Genomic DNA, 24,302 nt, shown 5'->3' on the forward strand with positions numbered 1-24,302 from the left:
CGCCTCCCCTCGTCCATTGTCGCGTACGATTGAACGTAGCCTCGAAGAATCGAGGGGAATTTCGAGTAACGAAGGAAAATGGGATTCTTCGATCGCAAATCGTTACGCGAGCCGACGTATCTTTTCATCGTTGTGTCTTTTCGCTTGAGGAGGCATTTCGTGATTTCAATCTGTTGTTACTCGTCCAATTGCAAATTGGACGAAACGTCAGAGGTAGTAGAATCGATTAACGATTGCAGCTGCATCCGATGGTTCGTGTCTATTCTACTCGATGATGGCTTTTCAAAACGCGCATACGGCATTCAACGCAACGTCGCCTAGAATGAAATTCCATTCTCCTTTCGAGCTTTGCACCCTTCGAACCGATCTCTGCGCGAAATTGCTTAATTTCATCCCTTACTTTCATTTTTCGACGCTGGAAGCACGATCATATTTCACGCTTTCCAATTACCTATCTCCGTCCCGTTTCAACTCCCCCCTCCACGCCACTGCGCTCTTCTCAGATCTTTCCATTCCCACGATCCTCTTCTCTCATTCTCCTACATTCCTCCGCCCAATCTCGCGCTTTCATTTCGTAACATCAACTTTAATTTTTTTTTTCTTTTACACAGAAAAGATCACTCGTTTACTCGTGAGTATCGTATGCGAGATAACGCAACGACATGCGGTGTTGCAAGGAGGCAAGGAATCGGCGGTATACATGATATTATGTATGACGCGTGGCCGGTGGATCGATTTAATTGTGACGAGACTAGTCGTCGCGGCACGCACTCGAGTGTGCAGACGCGCAGCGCACACCTGCTGCGAACTCTGCAACCGTTTAATAAGCTCTGTCTCGCAGAGTTGAAATTTCATACCGTGTTATAACGAGAAAGGTTATGATATAAATCCAACCTCCTTTTCCTCCATTTCTTTCTCCTCCTGGATCCTCTTTCTCCATCTCCAATTTCTTTATTAATTATATTTTTAAATGATATTTTTGAGTTCTCTTTAAGTTTCTTGATTGGTTTTCTGGATTTTCTTGGTAACACATTGTTTCTTCAGAGAATCGTGTGCGATGAATTTTCAAAGATGAAGATGAAAATATAAAAACTCGCTTTTCATTCCATTTTATTGTCGTTTAAAATCAATTGTGGTGAAAAAAAAGATCGAGGTAAAAGGTATAAATTTAATCCGCAATAATTGTAGATCTCTGGTGGAAAATTCAGGGAAATTTAATATTTCCAGGCTCAACGCGAAGGAAAACAATTTTTCGCCTCGAGCATAAGCCATTATATAGATTGCAGATTGGATCGACGGAATCGAGCGTTAAACTTCTTGACTTTTCCAATTTTATCGTCAAAAATTTCGACGCGTTTGTATATGGTGGAAACGAATACGAAAAATTCGATGGAAAATCAAAGTGAACAAACGTACTACTAAAAATGGCGTGATAATAATCGTTTATTATAAATAACTATTAACACATTCTCCTGTCACGTACATCATCTTATTTTGTTTCGTTTCGTTCATTGCTTAGGAATCCATGCAATAGTATACGTTACATTGGAGCATTTTATTCAGTTACTTCGGAATTACAAACATTTACTTGTAATGCGATATAATTATTCGTGTGACGATTATTTACAGAAAGAACGATCATCGGTACTGGTGATGCAATTCGACCAGTAATTTTACAACTAACCGTAATTATTCGCTGATAAGAGAACGGGACAATACTATACGAGCAGGAATCCAAGCGTGGCCGCGTTCAAAATTTCGCGACACAACTTTGGGATTGCTGCTTCCTCGATAATGCCATCGTCGTCAGTTTTTTTATTTTTGTTAATTATATCAAATGCAAAAGGGTATTTCGTTTTACCCGAATGTCCATAGTTTGTTCCTTTTATCTATGAAGAATTACAGGACTTCGTAGTACCATCCTTTCTTCGTTTCGTTTTTTTTTTTTTTTTTTTTTNTCGATCGATTCGATTCATGTTTGGAAAGGAAAAAAAAAAAAAGAAAAAAGAAAAGGAAAGGAGAGGAGAGGAAAGAAAAGGAAAGAAAGAAAGAAAGAAAAAGGGAAAGGAAGAGAGAGAGAGAGAGAGAGAGAAAAGAAATGAAAGAGAGGAAACATCGTCACTCGAATGCAAATCTCAATTCTTTTAAAAGTGAAGGCTACTCGATAAAATCTTGGCCTTGTTCTTGGGTTTTCGATGAAATCATGGAAAAAGGAATTCGATGTTGAAAAATATGCATTCACTTTTAAGCCGAACACGTCGTACTATTATTTCCCGTAAAAAATACAATGCGGACCGTAATCGATACAGGCACGATAAATATTAAATCACACTGCGCACACATATCAAGTGCTAACTGCATCATGCATTATGGAGCAATTTTCTGCACTGTTTTCTACTCATAAATCGAGAGCAATGCGATACTGAGCTAAACGGCTGAGACGATTTACTATTATAAGGGGGAGAGAGAGGATGGTGGTGTTAATGAGAAACGAAACTTTAAACGTTGCAACGGAAAAGCGATAACTTGATTCGCGCAAAATTACAGTATATAGGGTACGTCCTATTCGTATTTGCGAGTGACTGTTTTAATATATCAATATATATATATATATATATGTGTATGTATGTATGTATATATATATATATATATGTATATATATATATATATATTTCACGTAGCCGTTCTTCCATAATGTTCGCGTCGTTGTTTTTATTATTTGTTTCGCCGTTTTATTATCAACATCGCCTCGTTTGTTGGAATAAGTGTCGTTTAAAGTCAGTCGCATTGCTATTGGGAGATGGGGGAAGGAAGAGAAGGATAGGGAATTACCGGCTACATAAACGAGGAACACGTATAATAAATATCGAATAACAGAGTTGTTACTTATGATAATACGAAGTAGTAGAATGCAGCGTACATATAATATAGCAGTTGCCACAGAGAGTTACCTACTACGTACGAGTTATTCACATTCATACCGAATTTTTAACCACTGACTATTTCTTGCGCTTTCTTTCTTTCTTTTTTTTTTCTTTTTTTTTTTTTTTTTTTTTTTTTTTTTTTCTCTTTATCGATTCATCCTCGTCCCTTTCACTCGTCGTAACATTCATTCTTCGTATTTTTCCATTTTTCCTTATCTCTTTACACGATTCATTCCGTTATCTCTCGCTCATTCATTTCTTTCTCTTACCAAATTTCTCTCTATCCTCATATATACCACATATACATGCACGCATACGTTTATCCTCTTCGTTTTTCCGAATTATCCTCATTTTTATCGATATCGTCATGTGTTCAACGAAAAGATACAAGTAATCTTTCATTCATCATCTAACCATCCGTCAATCAACTGAAATTTTCCCACGTTACTAGGATTTCCTTTCATTTCCGGTCAGTCCGTTATTTGTCCGTCATAACACAAACAATATAGACTTTTCAAAATGTCCAACAATGTCTATTAACATTCTTTAGCTATTCACACACTTTTGAAACCATCTTCTCCATCTCAACGTCTGTGTCGATGTCGTGGTGTACATGATTACTAGCACTTGCATTGCTCATGGAACCAACAGAGTTATTAATTGGCGTAGAAATTGTGCCAGTTGGAGGAACCGTCGATGCTGGTGGCGTATTTGGGGTGCCAGGAGTGCCGGACAATTCGATCGGTGAGCCTGGTGATGCGAGCGGTTCAACCAAATCTTCCAAGCCTTCAGGAGTTGGTAATTTACTCAATTCTTCCCTCAACAAACTATAATGTCTCTGAGAAAAATATTAAAATATAATTTTACAAAAATTTAATCAAACGTATAAATTATAATAATAGTATACGATTGTAAACGTGTAAAATAGTTAATTACTCTTAAAGCTAATGCATTCAGAGAGAGAGTACGACCAAATCTTCTATCTGATCCGTGTAATTCCATATCTCTTATCCATCTTTCTAATTGTGCAACAATTTCATGTCTCTTTATCCAAAAGTGAGTATGTATGACCTATGAAATAATAATATATTATTATATTAATATAATATTAATATAATATTATATATATTAATATATATTAATAATATTAATATATATTATAAATATTAATATAATATTAGCAAACGCAAATTGTAAATTCGATATTTCGCACAATATGCTAAACAAAATATTAAATGCAATTACCTCTTTAAAACAAGGACATGGATTGCGAATTTGATCAAGCATCGCCCATTTAGCAGTAGCTTGACAAATGTTCGCGTTATACTCTTGACTAGATTGAGCTCCGCTCGTTGTACCTCGCGACCGTTCGTATCCTGGTTCGTTGAAATAAGGCTCTGATACTAAGATCAGCGATTGTATCGATACTAAGACCTGTTTTAATGTTAAAAAGAAAAATTTTTTAACTTAATAATTGAGACTTTAAACCGATTAATATTACCTGAAGGAAACTACTAGTGTGTGCATTCCATTTTTCTTCAGGGCGACCATGCCAGGTATTCAATACACTCAAGCAGACTTTTCCATCGTTGTATAGATTTGGATTAAATCGCACGGTATGACGACCAGTAGTTTCTAGATTTATTAACATCGGACTATTAGGATAATCCGGAGGAAAATATACGTCAAATTCGAAGCATCCGTTTGCGTATGGTGTTTCCGCTGGCCCTGTTATGAGTACCTGAAAAGAAAATATTTCATGTGCAAAAATCGATTAATATTTTTGTTAGTTTTATTTATTTCTTTATTTTCGTTATTATTAATTTTTACAAATTACCTTCATTACGTCTAATCTGTCAGCGTCGCATCTGACGAAAACGCTACTGCTATATGACAATGGCAACGCTGTAGAAAGTGTGACAGCTTCTTGCGCCAATCTCTTCACTCTCGTAGGATGACTTCTTTCTCCAGCTGCCCTCATAGTGGATTCAAAATGATATGAGACGGCAAACTTATATCCACCAGCTTCTGGATTTTCGGTGATCATTTCGTACGTATCTACAAATATAGCATAATATAAAATAATATCACGTGTGTGTTTATCAGATGATAAAAAAAATTATTCCTATTATTCTTACCAAATTGTAAATTTTTCATAACTTCTATGTATCGTTGTTCGATAGAACGTAGAGGTAATTCTGGAGCCGTGGGGCTAGGACCAGGTAATTCTTCTTCGATTCCTGATAACCTAGAAGTGGCATTTTGCACTATGGTAGCACTTTCTTGAATATCTGGAATCAACGTTGCTAAACCTTCGTCCTGTTCAGTATCATCGGGATACTTGAATAGCGTTTTCGATTTATTAGTCCTAGTACGATTAATCTTGTGAACGTACGTATCCACGCAAACCCTCATGCTAGATAGGAGCGATACGACGGACGGTTCACTAGACTTCCCCCTAGGTAACAAGAGCGGAACTAATTGATTCGAAAGGGCCATAGCTCTGAGCAATTGCAGTACAGCGCGATACAAAGGAATGTGCCTCGCCATGTCTAACACCGAATCGTTTCTTAAATATGAAGACAAGGCTGGAAGTAAACACGATCTGGCTAATAGATCGGGAAAAGACGCTGGCAGTTCTCTTTGCGTTTGTCCACCGGAACCAATATAACTTGCTAAAACTTGCAATAATACTGTAACGTGCTCTTCCTCGGATCTCTGTCGCATCAACGCTTGCTCAACGTTCCATGACTGTTGTGTAGAGCCGGTACCAAATCCCGTACCCTTCGCCCAATACAAATGTGAATTATCATCGCTACGACCTGCTTCACCTTGGTTCCCGGTTATTTTTTGCTCCGAGTTGTCGTTCTGATTTGTTTGATGGGTAAATACCGCCAAACAGTTCAACAATAAAAGCATAGCACCCACTTCGATAGTCGTTTTACGCAAAAGAAGACCATCATCGGTGGTCGCGGGTGTAGCGTCGAGTAATTGTTTTAAAACTTGGAATGGCAAAGTTGGTAGTAACGCAGCCAACGGCGATGTTAAAACGTCTCCACCTTCACCGTCGTCTGAAACGCCTAAAGCAAGGCGTAACAAACACTGAGCTCGTTTTCTATCTCTTAATAATACTTCTGCGTAACCAGGAAGTCTAAGGAACAATCCAAAAGCAGCAAGAGAATGTGGAGGAACGTAAGCAGCTGGTGAAGATGCACACGGCGAAGAATTATTTCCACTTTCTTCTATAATTTCAATAGCGTAATCGCTAATCCCTAATTTCACCCATTCTTCGTGGCTAAATGTTTCTTCTGGTGAGGGTAATGGGACGGGTGGTGGTCTAGAATCTGGATATACCAGCGGCAAATATCGTGCTAATACCGCTAAACCACCACCGGCACTAAACACGCCTAGCGAACTTTCTATGCTTCTATAATTTAATAACTCGCTGTCATTTTGTTTCGATACATCCTCTGAAAGATAAAAAATAAAATGTTCATTATTTTAATTGGAATATCATAATCGATACATACCTTTTGAGTCTTTATTACGTTGGCGCAATATAAGATGCAAACAAGGTTCTGATAAAGATATTCCACTATCTTCGGCTATAGCTAACAATTGGGCAATGGTCAATTGTGGTGGTAAAGGAGTATTTGGACGTGATGAATGTATCAAATATTGTTGATTAGTAGAATTGGTAGAATTTTGTTGAACATTATTAGTCGATGTTTTGCTTGTACTTGCTGCTCCATCTATTAACATAAAATTTTAAATAGATAAATTTTATTGTATTTGCATCCCATGTATAATATAATATAGACGATAAATAACTTGCCAGAATTCCCACGTGATTTTCTTATGATAGGACCACGAGCTTGCGACCTATTAGATGCTTCTTTAGCTCTTTTGTCTTTCGCTGTATTTCCAGCAGCTACACTAAGAGTATCTACTATAAAGGCCATACCAGATTCCCAAAGTTCTCTAGAGCGATTATTGTTCGTTCCAGTTTCATTACTTTTGTATGTATTTGGCAACAATAGAAAAAGCCAAGTACCTTTAAAAAAAATATTTCAGATTTAATTACAAATGTATTGTACGTATGATTATTATTAATGGAAGAAAAAAATTTACCAGAGACTTGTTGTAATATATCTGCAACAGTTGATTGAGTAGACATATACAATAATTGATGATAATGACCAAGCGGATGAGCTGGATGTGGTGGCATGGACAACAAACTATAATTGACTGCTGTATTTGAAACTTTCATAGGTGCATCGGAAGTTACGGATACTAATACTTTTTCACCTTCCAATAATAATTGCAAAATTAATCGCCTTGTGAAACCCGAAATTCCATGAAGATAGCGTATATCTGTTCAATAAATGTTTTATGTAATATATGAAATGAAAATAATATGAATTAAAGTATAGTATGAAATAAAATAAATCGTCTTACTTGAAGTCGTTCGTTGTTGAGAAATGACATCTGTTAATAATTCGGCTAATAACTTTTGATTTTCGAGATGACACCAACAACATCTGGATAAAAATTTAATCATTGCACTTTCTAACGATGCATATGAAACACTTGTTTTGGAACATCTGTAAAATACAAAAAGATTTCTATTATCCGTTTTATATATATATGATAACAAATCGTTCATATAAAATTACCTCAAAGAGGATAAAGATGGATTTTCTACAGGTCGATTACTAAGAAGAGAAAGAAGGGGTAACCAAAATCCATACCCTTCTTTTCCAAGCCAATCACGCATTTTACCTTCCGAGCATACAAGTGTTAAAAATTCTAACACTATCGCTATACTTTCTGGCTCTGTCATGCATAATCCACCTAAAAATAATTATTATAATTTTATTTATAAAGATTATAAAAATCACAATTTTTTTAAAAATACAGTTACCATAATAATTATTTGTATCCATTTCACTTGCTTTATCATTATCCGTTAAACCCTCTAAAGTGTTATTCTGACAACTATCCATTGAGGACATCCTACTTTGAGGTTGTTCTTGTCGTGTTTTTTCCAAATTACAAAAATCTATTGTAAAAATTTATCTTTTAGATTATCATACTATCCTATATATTATTCATATTATTCTAAAATATATATCCATATTATTCCAAAATAACTATTTCATAAAAAAATATTTTACCAGTAATTAACATTGTCAACGAAGCAGGAAGTCCAGAATCAATTAATTGTTCTATACCCGACGGAGATCGAGCAGCTGCAGCTACAGTAAGCAACTGTCCTTCTGTTAAATTTAATCGCTTACATTCTGATAATACATAACGATAATACCATTCTTCGCCATTAAATTCGCTTTTTCTATCATCTGTTTGTCCTTCTCTTTCCTTGCGATCATCAGATATAGATGCAGAATGATCTGTAGCCTTATTGGGTACCAAAATTCGTACTCTTTGGAGAAGCACAGGAAACAATGTAGGTCTTACATAACAAAATGCACACAAAGCAGAATCAATCGCCTGTTTTAAAGCAGAACTCGTTCCCAAAATCAAAGTCCATTGATATAAAGCACTATTTTCAAATAATATAATTTATATTAAAGATATATATCAAAATTTTATCAGGTAAAAAAAATTATATAATATATGCTGAATATGACTTACTTAAAAAGTTCATCTGTCAATAAAGCTTGTAAATCATAATTAAGATTTTGTTGTTGATGAGCTTCCCATATAATGGAAGATACGCAATGAATATATACAGCAGGTGGATTAATAGCATTAGGACTATTACTGGGTCGAGAAATTCCATTTACTGCCGATGCATGAAGCCACGAAAGCACCGCTGTCATACGAGCTTCTGTACAAGAATCTTGAATTGAACATAATTGTTGAAGTAATTCTACAACCAATTGAACGGTTGATGTTTCTTGAGTAGTTACAGCACCTGCAATCAAAAATTAATTTCATAAAATTCTATTCTATAAATTCGAAAAAATTTATTTCAAAAAAAGGAAAAAAATTGATTTTTAAGAAAAGCGATACCTTGAAAGAAAAAGGTAGACCTGTTGTTAAGTAAAAGACCAATGAGTCGAAGTCCAAGCTCTTGAGAATGTAAGCCTAATTGCAAAAGTACCCTTTCCAAATTGGGAGTAAAAAGAGATGGTGCTGGGAGTAACAGAAGATTACAACATGCCTCAACCAATCCTTCAACTGAAGCTGCAGAATTAAGCACTTTAACAGCAAGATTACTGTTTAATGTGCTTACGGATAGGCATTGATGCAATAATCGCAACCAACCCAAGCTAGACATATATGTTACAAAAATTGTATTTCGACATATAAAACCATAAATTCTTTCCATAAATACAACCAAAATCTATATCAAAAGAATTACCTTGTCTTAGTAAGTTGTTCTTCGTCTATTGTATCATGATTCGTTTTTATTTCACCGAATGCTGTAGTACCTAATAACCTAATCTGACTTAAACTTATACTTCTCGAATCGCGTGGTTTATATAATCGTACAAGTACAGATGTTGCCACTTCTGGTTGTGACAGAGTGATACGTATAAATGTCAAACCTGCCGTAGGCATTGGTGGACAAACAGGTGTTAAAGGACTATTACTTTCTCTTGAAACTTCTATAGCTACAGCCGATGGACATGCTAAAAATAGCAATATATTATTAAAGTTATTAAAATATTATTAAGTTATTAAAATATAACACATTATTCGTATATTATTACTATATTAATATATTTATATATCTTACTAGCTAAAGATGTAAGATGTGGTTGCAATTCTACTTTTCTTAATAATATAGCACAAGGTAAAGTAATCGCAAGATCAACCCAAGCTTCATCAGGATAACAATGATATAACCACGCGGCTGTCCTTGCCCGTTTATGTGGTGTAGAATTTTGTATAAGAACATCTGCTGGTTGTGCAGCAGGATTAAACCAAGATATTATACCCAAAGGAGCAAAGTTTAACAATCCATCTTCATAAGTCTCAAGTGTATTTATAGATTTCTTGCTACTTGAAGAAGATACTGGTAGTACGTTAGGAACATTTGAAAGATGTTCCATTACCAACGCAATCACACCAGGAGAAACAGAGTTAGCATTTCCATTATTACTTGATTTTACTAAATTTTCACAAAGTACTTTTACTCCACCCATTGCTGTGAACATTGCCAGTGATACTTCATTGTCTAAAACTCTTAAGATATACCAAAGAAGAGGCTCGGATAATTGCATGATACCCAATTGTCGATTTAATTCTCTTTGCTCACATGCTATAAAATAATATAATAAATATATATAATAAAAATATATATAATAAAAATATATTATTTAAAAATTAAAATTTGTGAAAATAAAAATACTTACAGGATGAAAGATATTGGTAAAGTGGATTAAGAACTAAACTACGATTGCTTGCTTTTTTAGTAAGAGTAGTCAAAAGTTGGAATGTAGCATCTGGTATCGAAGCAGGATCACCGAGTTCAGTAGCTGTTCCTGCACCAGCACTCTCGCCTAGGAGCATAGCTAAAGATGAACCTGTACTATGACCTAAAGCTCCTAACAATCGCATCATAGTAGGTTCATGTTGCAAAACTGAAAATCATAATATTTCAATAACAAAAATATTTCATAAGATTGATGTATTTTTATACATACCAGTATCTGCAACACATCGCATACGAGGTTTGTTAGATGCACATTGTTGTAAGCGAGACGAAGATTGTTGCTCTGCAACTTTACTTTCATCCGTTTGTGAAATATTTACTTTCATTTGAGTATCATTAATATCAGTATTTGTATCGAAATTTGTTTCAGAAAAATCTATTCTGATTGAACCATCAGAGCGACATGCACAAGTCTGTAAATACAAAAGATTGAAATATATTTTTAAAATATAGATTTTTAAAATATCTATTTCAAATATATAAAATATTATAAATAATATACCTCTGGCAAAGGTGTTTGAATAAGTCGACATACTAATTTAATAAGTGCTACGACTAAAGTGTCCCATGAAGTGGGATAATCTTGTCTGGTATGTCCACCGAATACACAAGCAAATAAACTCCCGAATCCACTAGATGAATTTGTTAAATCGCCAGTTCCACCACATTGAGCTCCAACTATCAAATAATAAATATAAACAAAGAAAATTCATAATTCAATTATATAATAATTATAATTCTAATTCATGAAATTACCTTCAGAACCTCTAACATATGTAGAAACTAATACTCCGACGCATTCTGTTATACTCATTGCAGTTCCTAAATCTGTATTAGCAAAATTTAAATTCGTTAATGATGTTATAAGTTTATATTGTGCGTCTAAAGGCCCTCTTCTTGCAGAAAGTGCACCACCAGGTTGTACAAGTTGATATATCACCCATAATAAAAGTTCTTTTAATGCATTTCCTAAAGAACTATCAGGCATAATTACATCGCATCTCATTTTTAATCTAACTAGAAAATATTGTAGTGCTTGACAAACAGTAGGACCAGCCTAAAAACATATTGAAATATAAAATTATAAAACACTAAAAACTTAGTAGTTAAAAAAATTAATAAAAATACCATTATATATTGTTTATCCATAGCATTAACATTTAATCCACTTCCAGAAAGTAAACGCAAAAGCATAGGACCCATATTACGTTCTTTTACAATGCATCCGGCCATACCACCCAGAAGACCATCTAACGGTTGACGACTATTTGCAGCCTCTGCAGGATTTGTCTGTAATGGTTGATTACTTGCCAAAGTTAAACATCGAAGAGCAAGACACCAAGCACGTAAAGAAACACCCGGATGCCTGTAAATTGATCTTATTATTACTTAAACCATCAGTTGGAAAATTATTCTGATAAAAGAAAAATATAAAAAAACATTTTATATTTACCAACATAATGCAGATATAAGATTTGAAATAGCTGTTGAACTCAACGGTATAACAGGTGAAAGTGAAGGATCAAATTGATTTAAACAATTAGATTGTTCTGAAGAAGCATCTAAATTTAAAGTTAACCAAAGCTGAAGAATAAGTTCCAAATTTGTTCCCGCGCTCTGTTGTAAAATTATATGTAAAATTATATATAATATGTATAAATTATATGTATCTATGTATGTATGTGTGTATATACATATATATGTATATATATATATATATATATATATATTATTATTATTATTGTTATTAATCTTTTTTTAAATCATTAGAAATTATATAAATATTTATTATTGTTTGATTGATATTACTTACCTGTAAATATAATTCTGTAAATATTTTGTCAAAACACCTCGTTAACATTAATAAACTCGAAGAAGTTGTGTCAGGTGAATTCCAAACATCTTGACTTCTCTCATTCCAATTAGATTCTGTTTTTGGCGTTGATTGTTGAGAACATCGATTTGATTCTGATGGAACCTTTCATATAAAAAAGAATAAATTTTTATTTTGATTCAAGAATTCATTTTATTTAATTGAAAGTAATAAACACAAAAATAAAAATCATTAACTCACATGTATTGTGGTACTTATACTATAAGGTAAATTATACATGCTGAACATGGACAATATTCTTAATGATAATTCTATCCCCATTTCTACTCCATATTCTAATCTTGCATCCATTGCCAAAGAAATTCTATAAAAATTTATAAATAACTTAATTTCTTATATAAATTATATATATATTATATATATATATATATATATTACTTACCCAGATATGTCTACATTTTTAGGTAATGGATGTCCTTTCTTTAAGGTATTTCTACCACGTTCTAAAATATCATCTAAGAAATCTTCAAGTTCACTATCATCAGACTCCAAAAGAGAAGGTAAAAATCCATTAGACTTTGATGTTGAAGCAGTTGCAGATAACACCATTATACTACTATCTTGAGTATCTTCTTCTCCTTCACCTTCAGCAAATCCTTCATCATTACCAAGTGGAACAGCAGTATTACTTGTTTCAGCAGCACTTGCACTATATTCTTCTTCTGGTGTTCGACCTTTCTCCGTAACAAGAGGTATAAAATTCACTACAGAAGGACCCTCAGCAGTAAAACATGTTTTTGGAGTTAATTTTCCGCCTATAATTATAACGAATAATTAATAAAAATTGAAAGAAAATATATATAAATAATATTACAATCAACAATATGTGAATCTCATACCTTCTAATAAATCCTGTAAAAGGCACGAAACTGCATGTGAAGACCAGGCCGCATCAGAGGTACCCGCCAATCTGACTAATTTTAGGAGCTGTTCTTCACTCATAAGTTCACACAAGCTAATTGCAGGACGTGTAGATATCACTAGCCTAGCGACTACCTATATGGCACATGTTACAACAATTCAAGAAATTACTTCATAAAGCATAAAGCTTATTATTTATTAAAAAATCATCAAATACTATAAATAATATAAAATCTACAAGCTAATAATATTTTAATCATAAATTTTAATAGTAAGCGTAAATAAATCGTAAATTATAATATACTTAATGCAAATAAAATATGTACTAATTTTAAATTTTATATTTTGTTCAAATATAAATAACACAATAGAAGAAAATGAAATAAAAATCGATAAATACATATAACAATCTTAAATCAAATTTACTTACTTTGCAAGCTAATAGGAACATATCCACATTAGCAGAATTATACAAAATAAGAGCAATAAGTCCACGTGCCACAGGCAGAACATGCTGATGTGATAAGTTAGATATATATTCAACATCCAAATCTGTTGCTTCTGATTTGCTAGAACTTATATGACATAATTAAATTGTCATAAAATGTTAAAAATTAATTGTTGTGATATAAATTTTTATCACAAACCTCGTATTTGCTTGTGATTGCGAACTGCGCGAACTGTGTTGTGTATCACTCTTACGAATACCAAGGATATCTTTGAAGTGCTTGGCAGAATTTTGTTTTAACGTTTTTTTAAAGAATTGCTCATGCGATTTCAATGTAGCTTTCATTTTACTACATAATGAAGCAGTATGTGATGATAAATTAGTCCATCCCTTCAAAATTTATGTAATTTATTTATTTTTATATTTCATTTATTATAAGAATAAAATGAATATATTTTTCATACCTGTGATGATGTATGAAATGCTTTTTTTGCTTGCTCTAATTCTTGAAGTTGTTGCTTATGATGTAATTTCTGTAATTTTTTACGATAACTACAAGCTGGAGAACGATTAGCGTTACCATATTTCCTTTGCATTGCAGATTCGCCTTGAATAAATTCCCAACGAGATAATAAACCTTTCAAAAGAATTTTTACAATAATTAAATAACAAGCAAAATTTAAAATATTAATACTTTATATTAAAATTATTAAATACAATAAAATATATACAATATATAGCTTATTAAAATTATAAAATATATATGTATATATATACCTTGTTCTCTATTTTTTTCACTATTCTCTTCCAAACAAGTAGATGGAATCGCTATAGTATCCAAACATACTGACAAAAAAAGCAATACCCAGCCTATAAGTGTTATATCTAAGTGATTTATATCGGATGCTTGAGGATTTGATAATGGTGCTAATAATTTGCCTAATGTGCGAACCATGGCATCTATTACGGAAGATCTATTAACCCCAGCAATCAACGATTTACGTCCAAGAAGTGTCAATAAAATAAATACTCTAAAAATTAAAAAAAAAATATTCGTTTTAATGAACAATATTTTCTAACTTTATTAAAGAATTAAAAATTATATAATATATCATATATCGTATATCGTACCTATCTTGTGGAAATATGTGCGTAGACGATGAAGAATAAAGATTAACTAAAACATTAGATAAAAAATTACCCCACCAAGGTTGATGACCAGCCATACGCGTTAAAAGAGCGACAGCCTGTAACTGTAAACGCGGAGCTGGTGTAACAACACAAATCGAATGAAAAAATTTTTCACAGACAGTTGGTGTAAAAACATCACATATTGATAATGGTATCTAAAAAAAGAAAAAAACAGATATAAAAATCTAAACAATTATAATAAAAATCTTAATAAATAAAAATTAATAAACATACGCTAGGTATTGGACCAATTTCATATACTGCAAATAAGAGAATATCGAGTAAAGTTTCTCCTAAAGCTCGCAATTTATCAGTAGGTGCATTAGTTAAAGACATTGTAGGTATAGTTTGAGAACCTTTCCATGATTCCAATCGTCTCCATACACCACGTACAACATTTAATTGATGTTGAAACATTATACATTCCTATAATATAAACACATATTTTTTATATACAATTATTATATATAAAATTATATTTTATATTAATTTATTTTATTTAACTTACTTGATAAGTAGATAATATTTTTGCAGATGGTTGTTCTTTATTTTCATTAGGTATTTTACTAAAAGAAAGATAGTGTTGCATATGCATAACATTAGTAGTTTCTGAACACAACAGTGGATCCAGTAGGCATTTTAATTTTTCAGTAGCTAGGCTAAATCTATGGCACAAATTAATAATTAATTACTAATTAAAAATAAATGTTGAAATTAATAAAAATATTTAAAAATATTAAAATATAAATATATATATTAAATATAATAAAATTTATATTTCTAAATAAATATGTTATAAATACCTGCACTGTACATCTTCTGCAAGAGCTGATAAAATATTACATTGTGTATCAATAGTAGCTTGTATATTAGAATCAAAAGTGTTGTCACAAGTTGATAAACTACTATTTAATTCCGCATAATCTTCTCCAGGTAAAACCATCATGTGCCCATAAAAAATTCCTAATGGAATTTTACACATAGTAGGAGACATTCCATAGCGACCTATGATTATAATCTAAAAATAACAATTTTTTATTATTATATCATGCAAATAGATAAATAAATATAGTTAAATAAAATAATAAATAAATTTTATTATAATTTATTATAATAAAAAAGTATTATTATAAATACCTTTAGATATCTACAAACTGGTGGTGGCTGAAGATCACATACAACTAAAGATCTATTTCCAATATCACCAGCAACAATAAGTCGTGTACCATCAACTTCTTCTTTTTTTGTCCATATATCTATAGATAATGATGCTAAATCACTGCAGCAAGGAATAATCAAATCCGTAAGCAATACAGGTGATCCAAAATCGAGGATAACAAAACGACGTGCACCGGAATGCATTCTATCAACTACCAATGCCTGCTGAGGTGGCCAACATAATAATCTTGCCCATGGAAATGTAACTTCTTTTCGCTGTAATATTAAATAGCATATATAAATCTTCTAGTACATTATTTACATATTTAGCAATTATTAAACATCTATTTCACTTCTATTTTGTTATATAATAAATTATAGTCATTCAAACAAATACATGAAGATGCATAAATTATTTTATTCTACAATACATTAAGATTAAATATTTCTAAGAATTAGAAATTTGGGTAATCAGTTCTTTTTCTATTATTCATATACATATTGAATATAATTCATTTATATTTTTCAATAATAATTTCAAAACAGGAATAATTTTTCTATAAATTCATTTTAAAAGCTGTCACCCAAAATTTCATAATAAAATTTTATAAAAAAATGTAACTGTACACCACATTTATATGTATATATAATATTAGAAGCATTAAATAGGAATAAAATCTACATAATCCATTTACATAATTAAATTTATTGATATATGAAATAAAATTGAGAAAACGATATTATACTTGCAAAATTAAATCATGGAAGTAGATCTAGGCAATTTCATATCATTAAAATTTGTTCGTGCGTTGAATTCAAAATAAATCATTCGATATAAAATCTATGTAACTAGATGTTTTTATTACATTTAAATTTTATAAATTTCGTAGATAATTTAAATGGTAAGATGTACAATATGAGAAAATAATATCAATGTAATATTGATTTTGAATATATGGTATCCTAAAGCTGTCATGCAATTTGCAATTTATGTATCTAGCTTTGTGCAAAATCAATGAAATTACATAAACTCAGTTATAAAAACAGCATATTAATAAAGCTTTTAAAAATTTATAATAATGACAAGAAATTATCAAATTGAGAAACAGAAAGAAAAAAGTGCAATTTCTCATCTATATAATCTACCTTTTTAGAATTGCTGTCTTCAATTTTGTTTACAGTAGTATTGATATTTTGTACGGACGACTTTTCTTTTGTTACAGTAGAACTTAATATACGTGAAGTAGGCATATCATTTTGTGTATTATGCCATGTCTGATTGTTGATAGGCATATCATTAGCTTCATCACAGTCTGATTGATCATCAGGTGTGAATATCAGTTGTGGAGCTGGCTTCTTTAACATTCTTCCTGTACATAGACTAAGTAGATCACTTAACATAGGTGTTGGCTTAGCCTGAATATCTGCTCCTAGCGATCCAGCATCCAAGTTCTATAATGTACAATGATTTCTATTTGGATTATATTTCCTCTACTTGAAAAAACATCTATACCATTTACGTTTTTACATTCAACGCTAAATAATTGTAATAATTTCAACTGTCCTAATTAAAAAACGGAAATTGTTGAACTGCCTGTTCTATTTTACCATGATGTTTTATTATTTGTTTTACCAATATAATATTATTATATTATAACGATAATTATTAACGATATTATAACGTTTACATAAAATTTACAATAGTAGCATGCTCCATGAAATCGTTAGATTTAGAGTATAGAAAAAGAAAAACAGAAAGGATTTAGGAATTATTTGTAAAAAAAAAAAAATTGTTTTGGAATAACTTACATAAGTATGATGAATGGTTTTGATGTCAGGTACACCGTTGTTGTTTGTAGCTGTACTATCATAAAGAGGAGCTCCAATATTATTTGTATTCATACATGGATCAATCTTTTCCATTTTGGTACCATCAGAAGCAGCAAGACAAGTAAAATGAAGGGGTTCAACCTAGATGTTTACAATTTTTGTCCATTTTTATAATATCCAAAATTTTTTTTTATTTTCCTATATTCATTTTGTTATGATTTCATAATATTAATAAATTACCTCTAAAAGTCCCTTCATATTGTGATTAGCACATAAAGCCTTCAACTTGCTAGACACCACAAGTTCACTAGTTGGATGTGTAGGCAGTGTAAGTAGGTCCCTCAAATCAATAGCATCCTGAGAATACATAGAACTTGATGAAGCAGTTGATGGTCCTGTCTGTTCATTAGCTACTGCTGACACATATGTAGGTGGTATTGGACTGTATTTAGGAGGCATCGGCGATTCCAAGTCGAATAATTCGGTCTCAAATGGAGAATTATATAGACCAAATCTATAAAAAATTGAAAATTCTTTTTTTATTAATGTTATCTTAATAATTTGTATTAAGATAAATTATAATTATAAATTGAATTATACCTTGTTGCTAGTAATAAATGATATGGATTTACACGATTTGATATTTCAGCAGCTATTTGTTGTATTAAAGAAATACATTGTTGAGCAATACTGTGATTTCTATCTCGTAACAAAGTTCTATTAATTAATAATTGTAACCAACGTAGTGAACCAGCCCATTCAACTTCTACTATCGAAGGTAATAATGTTACTAAAACAGATACTAAAGCTTCATCGAAAGATTGAGGTGGAGGATCTTCCAAATTATAAAAACCACTGAAAATAATTTATAATATTATAAAATAAATTATATTTTATATCACTTAATCAAATATTATTGTATTATTAACTTACATATTACAAAGCATAATTAATTTTATACACTTGTGCGCTATACTTCGACCAGCATGCAAAAGACAAGTTCTTAATAAATTAGATAATCGTGCTTGTACCAAACGAATTGTTTCCAATTGAAAAGCTTTTATTTCAGTATTATTTTGATAATTACGCAACCTCGTTAATCTAATAGAGGCTATCCACACGAGAATATCTAATGCAAGTGATTGTACAATGGGAGACCTATAATATTTAAATATGCTATAATACATTATATATATTATATGTTTATTAATACATATATATATATATATATATATATATATGTTTTGAACAAATATGATATAATAATATTATAATTTAATAATTTTTAATTTTTTTAAAATGTTCTTACTTTTCAGATGTCTCCAAACAAGCTACATTTAATAAATTTTCAAAACAATTTTTAGATTCTAACATGGCGCATCGTTGAGTTCTTTCATTTGGTATATTAGTAGGATATACCGTTCGAACGGTAATTGATACCTCATAAATACAATCACAACCTTAAGTATTGAAAAAAAATGAATTAAATAAAATGTATTAAAAAATGAAATGTAAATTATATATAATAATATAGAATTTAAAATCGTATTTACCGATGTAACCATCTAATTTCTTACTACTTGCACCTTCTACGAATCGACGTACTTCAACTATTCTTAATTTTTTCGATGTAGGAGGTTTGTTGTCTGATGAATTTGTTTTTGATTTTGTTGTTGTCTAAAAATAAAAAAGTAATATTTATCATATATAATTTATTTAACTATTTCAAAATATATTCTGACTACTCTACTGATACTCACGTTATCTTTTGTAGGATCAATTAGAGCCTTAATATGAACAAGAAGCGTTCTGGCTTTAGATCGAAATAATTTTGGACTAGTTAATGTAACACAACCAGCACGCCAAGATAAATCTAAACTGCGATGTAAATCAATCGGTCCACATAAAATTTCTGTATTATGTTGCCTTTGAAACTCTTCTGTGATCACAGGATTTTCTCCTTTTTGCTCATTACTTATATTAAAATCTATTCTTTCATCCACAGGAGTTAATAAAGGCTCATGATGACCAATTCTTTTGATATTTTGCTTTAGTAAAGTAATTTGAATTGAAGGTAATTCTTGACAAACTGAATGTAAACTATATCGTACATCTACATGACCAATATGTCCTGCTGCACTTCGAGGAAGAGTTAATTCAAATATATGTTCATCCCAAGTATTTCTATATTTTATAAAAGAAATATATTTTTATAAATCAAATATAAGAAAATATATCATAAAATTATATTTTCTAAAATATTCATACATACCGTTCATTATGTAAACGCCATGTTCTTGTATGATGCTGACCTTCTGATTGATGAAAATGTTGCGGATGACGACGTTGTCTTTGAGCTTGCATCATTTCATTCCAACAAGGAGGAACAGTAGCACCATATGCAGGAGAATGATGATCAAATCGTGTCAATTCATATAAAGCACATAAATCCGAATGTGAAAAACTTAATTTGTGCGCAATTAACTGATCTCTATAAAAATATATATATCAAATATATTAAGTTTTAAAATATTATTTCAAATATCTTATTTATTTTATTATTTTAATTTAATTTTTAATCTTACTGAAAATTAGATGATGTTGATGTACTAGGAATTATAGTTTTATTACTATTTTCTTCATTTGTCATCATATTAATATCCTCAATATCTTCCTTATCTTCTATAGAATCTTCTTCATCTGTAGTAATAAAAAAATGAAGTGCACCATCACTTGTACATGCACACAATCTTTCTAAACCTAAAAAAAATCAAATTATGCAAATATGAGAACTATTAATAAAAATATAAATAAATATCAAAACTTACTATTACAATAGGCTGCAGAAACAAACTTTTTTCCTTCTATTCTTGCCTCAGTAATAGTTTTCAATGAATTTAAATTTAATACTCTGATAACACCATCTCTGCATATTAAAGCTACTTGTCCTACAGGTTCTGATATATTTGAATTAGTAGTAGAACTTGTACTAAAATTTTCACCAGATAATGTACATTTATTTTTCTCTTGAAGAGGTAAAAACACATGTTCAACAGGAGCTTCATCTGCAGATAATTCTCGTTTTGCTACTGGTTCAGAAAATATCTTTACTACTTGTCCCGAAAAATCCAAAGCATATACAAGTAGTATGGTATTCATATTATTTATATCATCATGTATTTTACCATTTATTAGTCTATCAGATTGTGTATCATTATGGTCCCAATACACATAACCTTTCTGTGGGAAAAATTCACTATCTTCATCAATATCCATCTGATTATTATTTGAAATTAACGAATCTGTGTTATCAGTTATAGGACACATAGCAACATATAAATGTCTTCCATCTTTAGATGATTCAATATGTGTAATTTTAACAAAATCAGGAGCTTCAATAGATAAAGTTTTTACAACAATTGGTTCAGTCTTTGTAATTTTCATGATATCCAAACTTTTTTTGTTGACTGTTGTTAAATCAGATGTTGATGCAAAATGTTCTGGACCATTAATAGGATTAAAATTGGCATCAAATGAACTTGATGTTGGAGGTACTGTGATACCAATTGGATTTGAATAAATCCCATTGGAAGATGATGCAGTAAGGGCAGATGTTGGAAAAATACCATCAAAATGTGGACCAACTACATCAGAATCTACATCTTCTATTACTGGAACTTCATAAAAAAATTTACCAACCAAGAATTCTTGATATAAATTTTCTTGACGTTCTCCATTTGAGCTAGCACTAGTGCCTGTTCCAGATAACGTCTTTTTAGCCTTAGTATTATCCTTAGTATTATCTTCTTTAATTTGTTGTGTTGTTGCAGTTTTGTGGTGAAAGTCATAAAATACTAAATAGTGCAATCTTGATGGTGTGTATTTATCACCTGCTACTTTCATTATATCTAAAGTATCACTGGCAGCACTATTTACACTGTTCATTGCACGAACAAGAGATGATGATGAAGCTAAATCTGTTGAAGCAGCCCACACATTTTCTAAAGTCCTTAATTGCGATGGATTACTAACTGTCACAGTAACAGCACACACTACACATGGCCTGATTTTAGAGTCCGATGTCTCTACAGGTAAAAGCGTAGAACCAGATGTTTTTGTTTCACTGTTTTGAGATTTAGGAGATCCTACTATAGACAATGCTGTGACCTGTACTTTATGAGAACCTGGATGCTTATAATCAGAAAGAGGATCTGTTTCGGAATTAAGTGTCCTTAAATATGATGACAAATTTCTTGTGGAACCAAATTGAATAGAGTCCTTATTATTTATTTCTTGATCTATAGGAGCTACATAAAATGATACCTCCCTCTGTGAGAAATATATGATGTGAAAATATTTTTATGAAAAATATTAATTAACATATATTAATATATATTACCTTTAATTGATTTGTTACATTCCAGACATTAATGAAACCACTGCTAGAAGCTGTAGCTACAAGACCACTGACATTTGTAGTGCTAATCACATCTACAGTATCACCAACCTCGCGTGCAGGAGCAGTAGCAAGGATGACAGACAAAGGAACATTTTGCGTATATTCTCCTTTAACAAATGGGCATGCTGGAGAATGGCGTTCATGTTCTGACCAAGGTTCATCTGTTGGTTCCCAACAAACTAAACAAACATTGCATGTAAAGCACATTATTCTATCATCACCTGTTGCATTTGGTTGATGATAGAAACCAGCCTGAGCCATTTGATCTGGTAAAGCCCACCTAAAAAACAACATACATATTATATATATATATATTTATTTATTCAATTATTTCAATAAAAAATAAAAAATTAAATACTTGTAATTCATGTGTGGCCATTTTGAAAAAGTATCTCGGCGGGTAGCTTCACTAAACATTAATGCTTTGTCAGCAGGATCTCCTTCTAATGGCAGACCTGGCAATAGGCCATTTAGTCGTTCATTAATGGCAGAAGCAATTGGCAATGCTGGAATATATCGGCTTAATCTTTTCAATTCTGTTACTAATCCTGAGCACACAAGTTTCAAAGAACTATGTGGTAATTCCAAACATACCGTATTCCACTATGATGAAAATAAATTATTATCACATAAATGTTAAATCATTTAATAACTTAAAATTAAATTTATAATTAAAATTTTAATTTATATTTACCTTTTGAGCTTTAATTCCCTTTTTTTGATTTGCTTCTATTACAAAAGTTTTACTTATTAATTCTTCCTTCACTTCCTGCACATGATCTATACCTGGTAACTCTACACATCGTAGACACTGATATAACAAAGTAGCTTCAGAAAACAATAATTCTAATTTTATAATATCTTCACTTCTTGAAACAGGTGTTTGTAAAAGTGTGTCTAAAAAGAGTACTCCATTATAATCACTGCGTACTCCAATTCCTCTTCCATCAGTATATAATATTTTATCTACACCATTTGATAAATATGTCCCTTGAAGTTTTCCATTTAATTTTCCTAAAATACATTATTGTATAATCATACATTAATTTATTAAATTATAAATTAAGCAAATATAGTTTATTTTTTTTAATATAAATTCATTTTAAAAAAATATGAAAATAATATAAATGAAATAATATAACAAAGATATAAAAACATTTATATGTCATTAAAAAATAAATAATAATAATTATCTTATAAAATTTACATTTTTAAAAATTATTATTACATAAAAATCAATATAATCATAAAAATCAATAATTCTTATAAAAAAAACATTCTTAATAACAAATAACAAAATTAATTTTTCAAGAACAACATAATTGAAAATTAAACAACAGTAAAATTATCAAATGATTGTAAAAATTTGATAACATATTAAAGAATAACAAATCAATCATGAAAATCATTTAATAACAAAAATTGATTACTTTATTAAAGTGATTAGAATTAGAAAAACTTTAGTCACGCCTGACGTTTTACGTGTATACGACCTTGACCATGAGGTGTGATTAAACATTACAAATAAATTATCTATAGGATTTATAATAAAATGACTTGTTATCAATAATAAATACTTCTTTATGAAGAGTGAATGAATAAAAATGCTTACCAGATAAAGAACTTTTTTGCAAAATTACTCCTGAGTTGACATCAAATACATATACTTGCGCACTGCCAGTGGTAATTAGTAACACATTTAGATTAGCATGATAGATTATACTTTTACATTCAATATCCACATTTAAGTAACCGTCTTCCTTTAATAACCATGGATCATCATCAGCCATTTTGCTCATATAGATTACAATTCTCAAAAAATTTGCCTAATGCGCGAACATCACAAAAAACATGGCGTACTTATCACCGCCATCTTTGAATAGAACGTCAGCAAATCGCTATGAAGTTGGTTAATAACTGCCAAACGATTAATATATTAACGATATATCGATACCATATCTTTCGATTATCGATTTCGATTTCGATAAAAATTACTTACATTTTCGAACAGCATTACAATGTACATAAATACATTTAGAAAATACAGACATTAGAATATAATAAAAATTAAT

General features: G+C 30.9%; 1 protein-coding gene across 3 annotated transcripts; it reads right to left on the reverse strand.

The window, feature by feature from the left end:
• Positions 1-1,824: 1,824 nt before the first annotated feature.
• On the reverse strand, positions 1,825-24,075 carry LOC122715316 (baculoviral IAP repeat-containing protein 6). 3 transcript variants are annotated; one of them, XM_043937410.1, is made up of 52 exons: positions 23,843-24,075; positions 22,925-23,244; positions 22,589-22,833; positions 22,171-22,510; positions 20,600-22,100; positions 20,357-20,531; positions 20,044-20,262; positions 19,532-19,955; positions 19,325-19,448; positions 19,081-19,231; positions 18,705-18,929; positions 18,372-18,626; positions 18,012-18,285; positions 17,751-17,912; positions 17,088-17,393; positions 15,921-16,217; positions 15,587-15,801; positions 15,292-15,448; positions 15,018-15,209; positions 14,724-14,938; positions 14,370-14,623; positions 14,057-14,229; positions 13,792-13,982; positions 13,575-13,719; positions 13,123-13,279; positions 12,868-13,038; positions 12,666-12,771; positions 12,464-12,587; positions 12,203-12,367; positions 11,843-12,006; positions 11,518-11,755; positions 11,146-11,446; positions 10,892-11,067; positions 10,601-10,802; positions 10,310-10,537; positions 9,691-10,215; positions 9,313-9,583; positions 8,961-9,220; positions 8,580-8,862; positions 8,102-8,487; positions 7,849-7,986; positions 7,601-7,778; positions 7,383-7,528; positions 7,056-7,298; positions 6,760-6,978; positions 6,455-6,676; positions 5,063-6,394; positions 4,762-4,982; positions 4,426-4,665; positions 4,170-4,358; positions 3,861-3,995; positions 1,825-3,762 (listed from the first exon to the last, which is right to left on the reverse strand). In XM_043937410.1, exons 1-52 carry the CDS (start codon positions 24,027-24,029, stop codon positions 3,475-3,477), a joined length of 14,055 nt encoding a protein of 4,684 aa, XP_043793345.1. In that variant the 5' UTR covers positions 24,030-24,075; the 3' UTR covers positions 1,825-3,474. The 3 variants fall into 3 exon arrangements, with proteins under 3 accessions (XP_043793345.1, XP_043793344.1, XP_043793346.1); XM_043937409.1 differs by having other exon boundaries at positions 12,666-13,038; XM_043937411.1 differs by lacking the exon at positions 17,088-17,393 and having other exon boundaries at positions 12,666-13,038.
• Positions 24,076-24,302: the final 227 nt, after the last annotated feature.

The sequence above is a fragment of the Apis laboriosa genome, unplaced genomic scaffold (genome assembly GCF_014066325.1).
Source record: "Apis laboriosa isolate Shangri-la unplaced genomic scaffold, ASM1406632v1 scaffold34_cov151, whole genome shotgun sequence".
Taxonomy (NCBI): Eukaryota; Metazoa; Arthropoda; class Insecta; order Hymenoptera; family Apidae; genus Apis; species Apis laboriosa.

Coding starts and splice junctions, on each gene's coding strand:
- LOC122715316 (XM_043937409.1), bottom strand. CDS start 24,029: ATGAGCAAAATGGCTGATGATGATCCATGGTTATTAAAGGAAGACGGT. Junction 22,101..22,170: donor ATGTAACAAATCAATTAAAG/GTAATATATATT, acceptor TATTTCTCACAG/AGGGAGGTATCATTTTATGT. Junction 3,996..4,169: donor CATGTCCTTGTTTTAAAGAG/GTAATTGCATTT, acceptor ATTATTTCATAG/GTCATACATACTCACTTTTG.